The sequence below is a fragment of the Solanum lycopersicum genome, chromosome 4 (genome assembly GCF_036512215.1).
Source record: "Solanum lycopersicum chromosome 4, SLM_r2.1".
Taxonomy (NCBI): domain Eukaryota; kingdom Viridiplantae; phylum Streptophyta; class Magnoliopsida; order Solanales; family Solanaceae; genus Solanum; species Solanum lycopersicum.
In genome coordinates this window covers 61100516-61114768 of record NC_090803.1, presented here as the reverse complement: position 1 = coordinate 61114768, position 14253 = coordinate 61100516, and the positions used below count along the sequence as shown (strand labels likewise).

At 28.2% G+C, this 14253-nt stretch overlaps 2 protein-coding genes and 1 non-coding gene across 3 annotated transcripts; 2 read left to right on the top strand and 1 right to left on the bottom strand.

Annotated features, from left to right (window-relative positions):
* The first annotated feature begins 430 nt into the window (after positions 1-430).
* Positions 431-3410, top strand: LOC101258950 (F-box protein At5g03100). The gene is made up of 3 exons (XM_010322204.4): positions 431-1685; positions 1991-2149; positions 2893-3410. Exons 1-3 carry the CDS (start codon positions 702-704, stop codon positions 3253-3255), a joined length of 1506 nt encoding a protein of 501 aa, XP_010320506.1. The 5' UTR covers positions 431-701; the 3' UTR covers positions 3256-3410.
* Positions 3411-7868: 4458 nt separating this feature from the next.
* LOC101262106 (uncharacterized) lies at positions 7869-10298 on the top strand. Its single transcript, XR_011220861.1, has 2 exons — positions 7869-8497; positions 9853-10298. It is a non-coding gene; the product is annotated as an uncharacterized protein (transcript).
* A 3076-nt stretch (positions 10299-13374) lies between these two features.
* On the bottom strand, positions 13375-13857 carry LOC101258651 (ethylene-responsive transcription factor LEP-like). The gene has a single exon (XM_004238457.5). The coding sequence runs from the start codon at positions 13855-13857 to the stop codon at positions 13375-13377; it is 483 nt and encodes a 160-aa protein (XP_004238505.1).
* Between the last annotated feature and the right edge of the window lie 396 nt (positions 13858-14253).

The window sequence follows — 14253 nt, the reverse complement described above, 5'->3', positions numbered from 1 at the left end:
TGTCAGCGAACAACTCAACAACAGTAAAGTAAACTTAGAATACTAGGTTTAGTAGTTGAAGAAGAAGTCCATGAATTTTATATTAAAATGAGAGAAAATCCCTCAATTTATAGAAAAACAAATGGTAGTGGGAAAATGTTCTTATTGTGCCTTACCGGAAAAGTCACAAACCTTTGGAAAAGTCACAATATTTCAGAAAGATCGTCACCTTTCATAAAAGTCATAACTTTCCATAAAAGTCACAACTTTCCATAAAAATCGCAACTTTTCATAAAAGTCACAATTTTTCATAAAAGTCACAACTTTTCATAAAAGTCTTAAAATTTCATAAAAGTCACAACTCTTCATTTTCCATTCACACTATTTTTAAAACCCAACAATTTCTTTAAATGAAGAATAAATGATACCCCTTTTGTATGTAGATGCATGATTCTTATCGTGTCGATCGTTGTTTTAGCACATCATTATCAGTTTTTGGTACTTTACTCATTCATGTCTAGATTCATGTCTATTTTAGGAAAGAACGTCAATTAAATCTATTTAAGGAAACAAAATTAGAAACATTCCTAAATAGCTCTACCTATGTACATTATATATATAGTCTTCATTGTGAAACAAGAGTAAAACCCAAACGGAAAACTTGTGTTGGATAGAAAAGGAAAAACCATTCAAACCCTGGAAAACCTTTTTGCACCCAGAAGATGGAACTTTGGCCTCCATTCTCAAAGAAAAGAAGAAGCAAAAGAGTTAAAAATGATAGTATCAGTGAGTTACCGGATGCTCTTATTCTACAGATTCTCTCCCTTTTGCCAACGAAAGATGCTTTCACAACTTCTATTCTCTCCAAAAGGTGGCAATATCTATGGCGTTCAGTTTATAACTTCTTTATCCAGTGTGAAGATAAATCACAAACGAAAAACTTTATATCTTTTGTGAATTATGCATTAGATAAGTCTACTTGTTCCAAAATTATAAATTTTCATCTGGATTTCACTCACTTGTCCAAATATGAGTCACAACTCAAATTTGTTGATGATGAATTGTTGTTCCCAATCTCCCGATGGCTTTCTGCTGCTGTCAAAAGAAATGTTGAAAATGTTGTATTGCTATCAGATTCATATGACTATGAATCCATTGACTTGCCTGACACTATCTACAAGTGCTCCACCTTGATAACATTGGATCTCACGCGTTGTACATTTAATGACGAATTCTCCATAGATTGGAAATTTTTAAAGACCTTGAAGTTGAATGACCTTAAGTTACAGGATGACATAATCGTAAAAATACTCTCAGGTTGTCCTGCTTTGGAAAACCTCGAAATTTCTGAATTCTACGGATTGAGTCATTTGGAAATCAATTCTTCAAATTTAAAGAGGCTTAAGTTCGAAGATTATTCTTCATACTATGATGAATCTGATCATCCCTCTTTGGATATTGTTGCCCCGAATATTCAACATTTGGAGATCTCTGAAGATATGTATGATCTCAAATGTAGGCTAATAAATGTATCATCGGTGGTAAGTGCTAAGCTAAATTTCCAAATGAGTTGCACATCGATTGCTAAAGGTGCTTCTAGTGCCACATGCCCTAATGAACATCAAGTTATAAGGAAACTCGTCCAAGATTATCTTCATAAGTTGAGCAATACAACCGAGTTAACGATTGGGACTTGGTACACCGAGGTATGTTTTGTCGTAAAGACTTTATTTTCTTTAGGTATATAGATATCATGAAGAGATAGCATTTAGAATATAACACAACTTAAGAACTTCTACACATTATCAAGGACTACCAGCGCTAATACAAAACTATTCTAACCTTTTGCAAATTTTTTTGTCAACTTTCTAAAGTCGGGTACTTCATTTACTATTCAGCTACATTGTCGGATGGTCAGATTTTCCATAAAATTTACATCGGATTTTTCATCCTTTTTTATCGTTCTTGTTTTCTAGATCCTTCACTAATTTCCTTGGAATAACCATATCAGGTACTAATGCAATTTGAAGAGATGTCGCTTCCAGAATTGAAATGCAAATGTCTAACTCTAGATTTGCGTATCACAAAATTTTATTTCTATGGAGCAATTATCCTGTTGAAAGCCTCACCTCATGTGGAGTCACTCAATATAACTATGACAACTACTTTGGTATCTTTCTGGAACTTTTGCTCTTCTATTTACACATTCATTTTTTAAGAAATTTTAATATTGTACTCCCCACCCCAGCTCTACACTATTTTTTTCTCACATCAAACAGTGTTTGACATTTAAAGAAATGGACAAATGAACAAATCACTTTAACAACATCAAAATAAGAAAAGAAAAAAAATTATATGAATAAATTATATTCAAGCAGTCCTTTTGTTCCATTTTACTAGTCCAATGTTCAAAAATATTTTTTTCCTTTTATTTATTTATTTTAACAAAGTAATAGAGATTTTTTGTTCATTTAATTATTTCCTTAAATTTATAAGAATACTAGTAATCTAAGGTAGATTTCAAATCTAAATTATTTTCTCGCACTCGAGTTAAAAAAGTACTTAATAAATATTCTTTCAAAATGAGTCCAAAGTTTATACTAGAATATTGAAAGGAAAAAATCGCTATTCAACAATAACCTAATCAAAAATGTTATTAAATAATTTTTTATTTATATAAGGCATTAGACATTAACTCGAAAACTTATAAGTTGTTTGTTTCCAAGAAAGAATATGACAAAATAAAATTACAAAAAAATTAAAAGATAAACAACTTATAATAATGTCAATTCCCAATAGTGCAAATTGCAGAGAATGTACTTTATTGCAGCAGACACTTGTACTATATAAAATCATTCTTTTGTAACTTTTGTGAATTGTGATTTTTCATTTGACTATATCCTCTCTATCCAGATGGATCATAGGCGATGTGCATTTGAGTTAGGATATTTGGCCAAAGAACGTGATATTTATTTCCTGTCAAGCTTCGGGTTTCCCAACCTCAAGAATGTTAAGGTTTTCAGTTCTTCAAAGATGTGTTTGAAAGGGAATATTGAATGGGATAATGATGACCTTCTCAAACTTTCAGAATTTATACTAATGAAAGCAACGGTTTTGGAGAAGTTCACAATTATATCAAAGAGGAAAACTTGTAAGATTTGTTCAATGAAGTGTGCTTCTCGGTATTCACTTCGATTGGCTGAGAAATTGGCAGGTTGCTCAAGATCGTCAACCACATCTGTGATTATTTGCCAGGAAGGAGCTTCCCATGACTAGATTGCACAAATGTTACTTCGTATTTAGTTTTTGATTTACTGCTGGTGATAAAAATCTTGAATTTGTCTTTGTAACATACAAGTACTATCTGTTCCTGTTATCTTGTCGCTGTGACATATATACCAAATTTTATGGTTGTTTGGTTTCTCATGAAACATTTCTTAGTCACATTTTAGATGTTATCTGTTGTGCACATTTTTCAAAATTCTTATGACTACGTTAGCATCAATGTTAAAACGATCCAAAACTAATGATATTAACGACGAACATCCACAGTGGATAATTATAATTACTTTTCACTATAAAGAACGCACAAAATTTAAAATAAGTCAAATAATTTATTTCTATTTTATTACGATACTTTATAAAACTACCTGATAGCTTAATGCAATAGTACTAAAAAATGGAATGTGACAAGTACATCTGAAAAAATATGAATTATATACGAGAATTATTTGATAAGGGAAGAAATAATTTACTCTATGAAACAAAAATAAAATATAATATTAAAAGGAGAGAAGAAAATTTTCTTTTGGCAGTGAAAAAAATAGAAAATTAGATTGAAGTTGATTTTCTAAAAATATAGAAACTCTCTGTATTTGGAGATAAAAATAGAAAATTAGGGCCTTCGATAATGTTGTAAATGTACACAAAGACACTAAGCAAATTGGTTATATTTCGAAATAAGATACCAAATATAGACACAAGATAGATTAGATCTTTTTTTCAACAAAACTCGTGAGGTGACGACAAGGAAAATATTTACTTATTAAGAACTATCAGTTATCTTGTTGTAATGAGGAGATAAAAATAGAGAATTGGGGCCTACGATAAAATTGTAAATGTACACAATTTTACTTATATGTCGTTTACAGTGCATAAAAAATATTAGATAATTTACCATACTGTGAATCCTAATTTGTTTAGTATTTGTTACTATATTTGGTAATTTATTTGTTTTATTTCCTATTAGAATAGGTTTTGTAATCCTACTTTAATTTGGTTAGGTGTTTTATCACCTATTTTCTTATAGTGAGATTTATGAAAACTTTAAAAGTTTATAGAAACTTTTGACTTTATAAAGAAAATATTTTCCAAGAGTCATGGGGATAGATGGAGGATATCGACGTTATTATTCAAAGAACACAATTACATTGACACCTAAGGTTGTGAATGATATTGAAGAGGCCATGTTACTAAGAAAATAGTAGATAGTATTTAGGTTCGGGAAATTAATCAGGTTTATATAGTTGGAGGAGATGGATTATGTCAAGTCAATATATGTATTTTATGTGTTTGAATTAATAGTTCATTTTACTTTACTAAATCTCGTAATAATAAAAATTATTTTTATTTATTTTTAAATAAAAGTTCCCTGCACATCTTTTGTTATGTGTGTGAGTTAATTTCTCAGTTAGTCACTTAATTCAATATTATTAACTAAAAAAAATATTATTATTATGGAAAGAAATTGAAATTGAAATTAGTAAAAATGTGACTTTTTTATAATAATAATAATAATATGAAAATAGTTTGAGATTTTACTTTTTCAATTGCATCAAAAAATTGATGACTTGATTGGTTGGTTCTTAATCTTATCCTTTCTTTTTCAGTGGGAAAACTGAAGAGATAATTGAAATGATGATTCATGAAAATTGATGTGGTATCTACAGATTCCTAAATATTGACAAAACATATACATACAAAACTAATGAAAAGCTTTTTGATTTAACAAATCAGCAATTCTGACTTAATCTGATTTAATTTTATTTCGAATTCATAACACATAATATTTGTTTGAACATATAAATTCGTGTTAAATTTGTGGAAGAATAGGACTATGCATTAATAATGAACGATCAGACAACGTAGCTCGATAGAAAATTATAGAGAGAAACATAGATTAAGATTAGAAAAGAGAATTTTAACGTTATTTAGAGAAAAAAATTACACACAATAATATTCTATATTTTACTTGAGAAATGACGCAAAAACTTAATAATATTGTTCATCTTTTTTCATATCATCACATTAAAAAGACCTAAAAATGTAACTATATATAATAATAATCTTAATATAGTGACATTTTTATAACTATGTTAAAATACATTGATATTCCATTTTTTGAAACAATATTATAAAACCCAAGCATTTCAGTTTTGCTAAATTGTCATTTCCATATATTTCCATATATATGGCACCTAGCTATGTGAAAGAATATGACATTATCTCATCTTTGAGAGTCATTCTAGCTAAGTTTGGACCACTTAAGGACTATGATATATATACTTTATTTGTATCGTTACGATATATATTTTGAAACATATCATAAAAAATATATCACTTTCTTAATTTACATGAAATATTTTATTTAGTTTATTATAATGACAATAAGGAGTTATTACTAATGTGGTTTAATATTAATATTTTATTTGTAAAAAAAACATAGAACTCCTAAATTTATCAACTCAAAATTAATTAATTTGAACTTAAGAAATCTATCGGATCAAAATTTATTCACATTCAACCAAAATCATAATTTTCTAAATGCAAAAATCAAAAATCAAAATTTTCATATCTTATCTGAACGATCATAACATCTTTATCTTCTAATCCCACTTACGTTTGGACGTATGTTATAAACATTTACTTTGTGTCTTCTTTTGGGTTAACATATAGTTGTGACTTGAATATTGGTGAAATAAAAAGAATCAACTATGTCAGATTAGATCATATTGTTATTATATTATTGTATGATTTAAAACTTATAAAATATATTCATATAATACTAAGATTGAAGTGATGAGTCTGAGAATATCTGAGTTGTGAATTAATTAATTTAATATATTGGAAAATTAGGTGTGGTTTTGTACTATTCCAAGAAAGTAAAGACAAACTCCAAGAATTAAAATTATATGTCTGTCTGCTGACATATTTCTTCTTAAAGCAGGTAGGGCACCTGCCATGCTAACTTCTTTTTATTTAATTCTTTTCCACCTTCAATTTATTGTGCATTTAATATTAATATGTACATATCATATTTTGTGAAATTAGTGTGTGATGACATTATTGACCCTAAGCAAAAATAGCAATATATACATGCATGATGTTATGGGTGGAACGCTTCGATAGCGTCGGAGGCGAAGTCAGAATTTTTCGAATATAAATATATCAAAGTAAAATGTATTGATGTGCGAATTGATCTTTCATCCTCAAGGTCAAAAAGCTTAATATTTAACCATGTGAATAATTTAGACTTTTCGTATTACAAAATATATACAGAGAGAGACATATGCAATGTCTAATTTTACGAAGAGATATAGGTGCAGGTGCCCTATTTTTTGGCTCTAAATTTGTAGCTGGTGTCAACATGTCGAGGTGTCTAGCTAGATATCGTTGTTCGAAAAATTACACTACATATAAATTAAATTTTATTTAATTATTAATATATAGAATATTTTGAATACTGTTAAAATCAATAGAGACATGTAATGCAATGGTAAAGACATGCTCAAAATCAATGTTACTATCAGAATTTTTGATTCGACATGAAATTTCTAACTACGTGTCACTGATCTAAATTATAATTTTTATTTAACCTAGCATACATGGTAAATGTTTCTAAAGAAGGCTTTATCTCATGGATAGTATATAAATGGTAATGATACAATTAGGTCATATTTCAGATAATAAATACTTTATAAGTATGATAATATTACTGATTTAACCATTTTTGTACTTTTCCGGTAAATTATATTTACTAGTAAAAATCGTTTTTAAGTAAACAAGGGTGGTTTAGTCAAAGGGAATATTAATTTAAATTAGGTGATATTGGTGTGTAACCAAGACATGTGGCCACTAGTCAACTCCCTTAGTACTCAGCATATGATAATGTATTAATCCTTGGTAATAAAATACTACTTTCTCCATTTTAAATTTTGAGATTTTTTAAATAAAATTAAACGATTATTCTGAATTATCAATTATTATAGATAATATTTTTTATGTAGTTTTTAATAAATTTTATTTCACTAACATGGATTGTCGTGTAATAATAAGATTATTCTATCTGAATTAAAAGTATCGAATTGGAGCTTTGTGTATAAAGAAATCTTATTGGGAGTGCCATTTCAAATAAGTCATATAATGTGCAATTCCAATTTAATTAGTTATTACTCTAATACGGACACCAAACATTGAGTGATTCAAATTTAATTAGTTAGTATTCTAATACGTACGAGCATTTTATATAGAGTGAAAAATCAAATAAATAAAATAAAATTTATTTCAAAACAATTCACTATGTTTTAAACTATATGAATCTCGAAACCCGAACATTTACATATATTTGTATATGTTAGAAGTATGATTGCTCATCTAAACTTAAAGGTTAAGCCGTTAGAGAGAGATGCACATTTTTATTAGTTAATTTCATTCTCAACACGTTCTCTCACGTGCGGCTTTAATTTTTTTTTCATAAACCAAGCATATGAAATTTTTGTTTGATATAAATAGCGGTGATCTATTTTTTTCATAAATCAAACTCATAAAAAAAATTAAACTATTCGATTACAGAATATATATCTGCTCAATCTGATACAATATTAAAATATATAACCATCTTATCTAATAGATTAAACTATTCGAGAAAGCACACTTTTACAAAGTCTATAGAAGGATTACTACAAGCATATTGTATGTGTCAAATATTGTGTGTTTTAACATAAAAAGGGCCAAAGCTTAGGTTCATTAAAGAACATCACCAAACCATTCAGCAAAAACATTAAAGAGAGCAAGCTACTCATCTTCCTATTTATTAGTTGCAATAAATAACAAGTCCAAAAAATATAATATAATCAAGCATTTGTAAGAAAAGAAAGGAGTTATTAATATGGAAGAGAAAAAAGAGAGTAGATCATCAGTTTATGATGAAGTTATCACCAAGAATCCATTTTTTTACTTACAAGAAGGCATTAAAGCTATTCTAAAATGCCTTGGTTTTGAATCTTCAAAACTTGTTCATCAAGCATCCTCTTCATCCTCGTCGTCCTCATCATCATCGTCTTCTTCTTCTTCGAGTATGTTAGGTACTAATAATAAAAAAGAAGAAGAAGAGAGTGAAAAACAAGAACAAGAGTGTGTTTTGTTCCATGAAGATGGTAAGAAGCAAGGTTCAGATTCAACAAATGATAATTACGAAAATGACCCTCCAGCTGAAACTAATGATGAAGATCCAACTCTTGTAAGTTCATCATCTACTACTTTTTCACCTTTTATTAATAAATCGGAAATCGTCTTTCTACTTTTAAAAAAAAAGTACGAATAAGACTGGATAGATATCATTCTTTATAAATTACGCTAAATCTTTTGTTATTATCATTAAATTATTCTCTTTAAATTAGTATTTTCATAGAGAAAATTAACGAAGAAATGATCTCATATGATTACGTATTACAAATAAAACTCAAGAAGATTTGATATATGCGTAGTAAATAATTTTCTAGCTAAAGGAGTTTGATGTATAGTAATTTAATCCACTACGTACACTACCGAATATAATGTTACATTACGATTAGACCATGTTTGATCATATTTTATCATGAAATTTGAAGAAAAAAAATAACTCTATTTTAAGGTACAAAATGATTTTTAAAATTGTACTTGGTTATGACTATAAATTAAATATGTTTTTAATTATTTTTTTTGTGTGTGTGATTTAGAGTGAAAAAAGTGAAAATGTCTTTTTATAATTTTTTTGTTTTTTTGTAATTCTCAAGTAATTGAATTCCCAATTTTATGAAAAAAAATGTTTTCGAAAGTTTAACTTTAAAAAAAAGGAAAATATTTCATGATTAAACACCTTTAAAATAAAAAAAAATTTAAAAAAAGGTCATAATTTCTATTATTAATAATAAAAAAATTAAAATTCTCCAGAATATGTCGGTTGTTGAATAGTATTTTGATGAAAAGAATAGCTGCTTCTCTCTCTCTCTTTGAGTTTCAAGAAATATGTCTTTTTTACAAAAAAAGAAAATATAAAATATATAGAACATGCAATTTCTATATTTATTTTTTTTCATTTTATTAGAATTATATCCAATTATTACGTATTTATTTTAGCAAAAAAATGAGATATAGGGACATGCAAAACAAAAGTCTTACACATATTTCTTTTTTTCTTTTTTTAAATAATGGATCAAAACCCTCCTAATTTTTATTTTTTTTTTGTATGTTTCATATTTGAATTATGTCTTATTTAATGTGACCTAAGGGACTACAACTTTCAGATGAACCCTTACAAACTATCACATTTTTATTTGTTTCATATTTAAATCATGTCTTATTCATTTGTTTCAAACTATAACATTTTTATTTTTGCCAAAAGAGGTGTTAACACTTTAACACACATTTAAAATTTTGTCACCTATCAAAGTTAGGGTTTTTTAACATTTGTTATGCTTCAAATCTTAATATAGATGATACAGTCATGTCTCTAAGTAATATAATTATTCGAATTTTGAGAGTCAAATCTATTTATTAATTCGTAATCACAAATTAAAGACATTATGATTTGTTTTATTTTGGTTGTGTACGCAGATATTAGCAACAGATAGGAGGGGAAGACCACCATCAAGACCTAAAGTTGGTAGTGGACCTCCTCCTCAGAACAATTAATTGATTAGTTAGACTATATATCGAACACTTTAATTTAGTCGATGGTTATTTTGATCAGTAAATTATTTAGAATATTAAAAAGATGATCGAAATTGTTTATTTTCAAGCCACGGCACTCGATAGACCTATATAGTCGTAGTAGTCGGCCCAAAATATGTCTGCTTTTTCATATGGTCGATATTTATATCGAGACTTAGGTCTAGTCGTATTGCTCTTTTATCTTGGTTTGATTTCGGAGTTAAATTGTATTAGGTCCTTTAATTATTTGTTTATATACATGTATTGTAAGATATAAGGAATTTTATTTTCATATTTGTAAGGTTAAGTATTAGTAAATAATTAAATCTACAAGTTGAGTATTTGTCGAATTTTGATTTCCAATTCTCTATTGATTTAAGTGGATGCAATCTTCTTCTACCGCTCTTCGAAATGTGATCGAACTCAATAACTTTATTTCATTAGATTCAAATGATTTTCAATTAGGGAACGATATTATCTTCGATACAGAGTATCATATGAGACCATCTTGAACTTTTAAATCATGACAATAAATCTGAGGAAGATAAAATATACAAGAACCTTTCTCTAATTACCTATGAGAAGGTAAAAAAAAAAGTTGTTAAGATTCACAACCGAATAATATCTATATTAATAAATAATTCGAGACAATTATGTTTACACTCCAATTACCTATGAGAAGGTAAAAGAAATAACTTTTGTTAGGCTCTCAACTGAATAATATTTAATAGTAAATAATTTGAAATAATTATTTTGAAACTAAGAAAATAAAGAATATGAATTATATTAGATGAGATTATTATTGAAAAAGCATGAATATTTGGTAAGAGTAGTCATTCATATGACTAGCAACAATAACTGCAGGGTCCCTCAAAAGATTAAAAATCTTCAAAAACATTAATACAATATGGTCCATCCACATTTATTTTGTCAGACAAAAAATAGTGGCATTTTTGTTTTTATTTGACTCTTCTTTCAGTTGACTGCTGAGTAGACTATATAATATATCAGATCATGCGTTGAACAATATAAATGCATGAGCGTGGAGCAACCTTCCGAACCTCTTTGGCGAAAAATTATATTATTTATATATAATTAAAATAAATTCATACGTATTTATAATAGATGTAAAATTCTCTTTGATTATCTATTTTTACACATTTTGAACCCCTTATTGAAAATTCTTACTTTCGCCTCTGTATAAATACTTTATTATTCTTCCAAATTTTTGAATGGAAATTAGAAAATAGTCATTTTCTGATTTTGCAATAAAAAATAGTTATTGTTGTGAAGCTTGGAAGTGAAATTTCATAACAGTAATTAATGTACAAAGATATAATCCAAAAGTGGCCAGTGAACATTATATCTACGTAACAAGTGCTGATTCGATTAAAGTTATTATTTCCTGTTCAAACTCTATATAAATATATAAAAATTAAGTGCAGAGATCACACTTTTAATTTAATACCTATTATGTTTAAATCTTGAATACGTCAAAAGGGGTAGAGCTAGAGCTTACATGTATAAGGGAGTGTTGGTTATGTGGCAAGAATTGATAGAAAATACAGGGAAAAAAAAGAATTTGAAAAGTTGAGAACGTGAAGATTTGGGAACTTGAAAAGTCCACTTATACTTATAATGAAAAGGCACTTGTCCCTCATCGGTGGTGGAAAGAAAAATAGGAGAGCTTATTTTAATTATTTAATTATTTAATTAATTAATTAATTAATTAATTAATTAAATGGATAAAATATTTTCAGTTAATTAGTTGATAACAGAAACGTTTCAATTTTTTAGTTGACTAACCCGACCGACTCAGACCGGCGCACGACCCATTTAATTTAAAAACTTTTCCTTTTTATTTAAATTTCTCGCCATTTTTGGAAATGACTGTTCTGAAAGGTTGCAACTTTCAGGAACAGTCAGTACCATTTGAAAGGTTCCAAACTTTCATTAATGGTCGCGTGGTTTTTGAAAGGATTGCAACCTTTCAGAACCTGTTCCTCTTGCCTATAAATATCATTCACTCTTCAGAATTTTCCTAACGAATTTTTCTGATCTCTTCTTCTTCTGCACAACAAATTACTTCGTGTGTTTTACTGTTGTTGACTGGTTCGCTAGCACCAGAGCTTTTGGTATCTATATCTGGTGATTGTAATCATTTTACCCTATGAGGTCATATTCCAAATCAAAACTCGGATACTAGAGGGGGATAATTTCCTTAAGAGTACACTGTGGATTCAGTGGACTTGATCTTTTTATGTTCAAATTTTTTCAGATTCTGGTACGTTACAGGTTTTAAGTTTTTTCATAATTAATTATTTTCATCTCTTGTACTGATTCTGTAAACTTTGATTACTTCACGTTTCTGCACAGTTTTTTATCAAAATTAGTAATTCTGATTTTCAAACACAGACTGGCAATAGGGGGTCATTTGAATCCTCTTTTACAGGAAAATCAAAATGCATATACACAAATATTGAGATTTCTTTTATGTATATATGATAGATAATGAACTCATTTAGGGCCCGTTTGGCCATAAATTTTCCAAATAATATTTGGGAAAAATTTGGCAAATAATGTTTGTCCATACAATTTGTCATTATTTGGCAAATATTTTTGGCAAATATCCAAATTTTCAAATATTAGTTTTTTCTAGTATTTGGGCCAAATATCATTATTTGGGATATTTTAAAAATTAAAATTTTACCCCAATCTTTTATCCTTTACAAAAACACCCTCTCTAGTATTTGCTTGCGTTGTATTACATCATTTTTTACGTGAACACCAAAATAGTGATGAAATATTTAGTGAATATTAAATAATGATATGATTGTTGATGAAAATTATTAAAATTGGTTTTAGGTAACAAAGTCATGTATTTTATCTACTTCACGATGTATGGAATAATTCTTGTTGCACTCACTCCAAATTACCACATTGTTTCAGTGTTATGGACATTATTTGTTATTGTTGTAACTAACATTCAATTGACTTGTAATACAAACTTTTAGTTAGTTTTGATAGTTTTTAAAACTTGTATGTATAAATCATATTTTTCTAAAAAGGTAAAATATATTTCCCAAATTTTATGGCCAAATACATGGTAAAATTTCACCCAAATTTTCACTCAAATAATATTTGCCAAGAATATTTGAAAATCTATGGCCAAATGCTAGCTTAGTGAATACATCATCTTCGTCACCATCTCCCATAGTTTTTTTTTTAGGTGGTATTATAACCAATGTTAAGAATTCATTAAAGTTGTAGCTATGTTAATGGAAGGACAAAAATAATAAATTTCAACATATTGCATGATCGATGAGGAAAATATCTTTTAATTTTTTTGCCATTGCATTTTCAACAAATAATATTTTTAAAAAAAGTATTCAAAACTGTTGAAGATATGATATCTTAGATATATCCTCAAAGAGACAGCTTATCTAACGTGTTTGTATAACGAAAACTTTGTAAAATAGAAGCAATAACAAGAGACTCATCATCATCATTAATATCATCATTCATCTCAATCTTCATGCATTTATTTTCAACCACTTCCAACTCCGGCGTTGACGGTGGTGGTGGTGGTAGTGGTTGAGGTGGTGGTGATGGTGGTGCCGGAGAATTATTATAAGGTGAAGGAAAAGACGAAAAAGGATATACGAAATTAGTACGTGCATTTTCGATACCACAAAAATTAATAGAAGAAATATCATAAGCTAGAGCAGCTTCTTCAGCAGTATCGAATGTACCAAGCCAATGTCTTTGTTTTGTATTTGGATTTCTAATCTCAGCAGCATATCTACCCCATGGCCTTCTTCTTACACCATGATATTTTGTTGAATGTCTTGAACTTCTTCTAACTAAATTTCTAACATGCAATTTAGGAGTATTAGTAATATTTTCCATTTTTTTTCTTTTTAATTAATTGTGTGGAAAGAATGAGATGGGGTTTATATAAGTGATGAAACGAATTAAGATTAATGTTTGTTTATTGACAAAGATAAGACAGCACTGATTAGCACTAAGATAAGTTAAATTAGTAAATTAGTGAGTTAAAATGAGTGTTTTTTTGTGTCTTATTTGTGGTTTGGTCAAGTGGAGCAAGTGGGAAGCATTCCCCATATGTTAATTATATTAAAAGGTGTTGTATTTTGTTTGTGTTTAACTTTTTCCCTACTTTTCTCAATTTTGACATGATTAGAGCAAGCATAATGCGGAATTTCTGAGCTTTCATAATATTTATATGCTAATTATTTTGATTAAATTTGGTCTCTTTGTCTCTACTTATTCCCTTAATCACAT

Bases quoted from the DNA above. Each gene is read 5' to 3' on its own strand.
- LOC101258950 (XM_010322204.4), top strand. From the start codon at position 702: ATGGAACTTTGGCCTCCATTCTCAAAGAAAAGAAGAAGCAAAAGAGTT. The intron at 1,686-1,990 runs GTATGTTTTGTC...TAACCATATCAG, and splicing joins TTGGGACTTGGTACACCGAG to GTACTAATGCAATTTGAAGA. The intron at 2,150-2,892 runs GTATCTTTCTGG...CTCTCTATCCAG, and splicing joins TAACTATGACAACTACTTTG to ATGGATCATAGGCGATGTGC.
- LOC101258651 (XM_004238457.5), bottom strand. From the start codon at position 13,857: ATGGAAAATATTACTAATACTCCTAAATTGCATGTTAGAAATTTAGTT.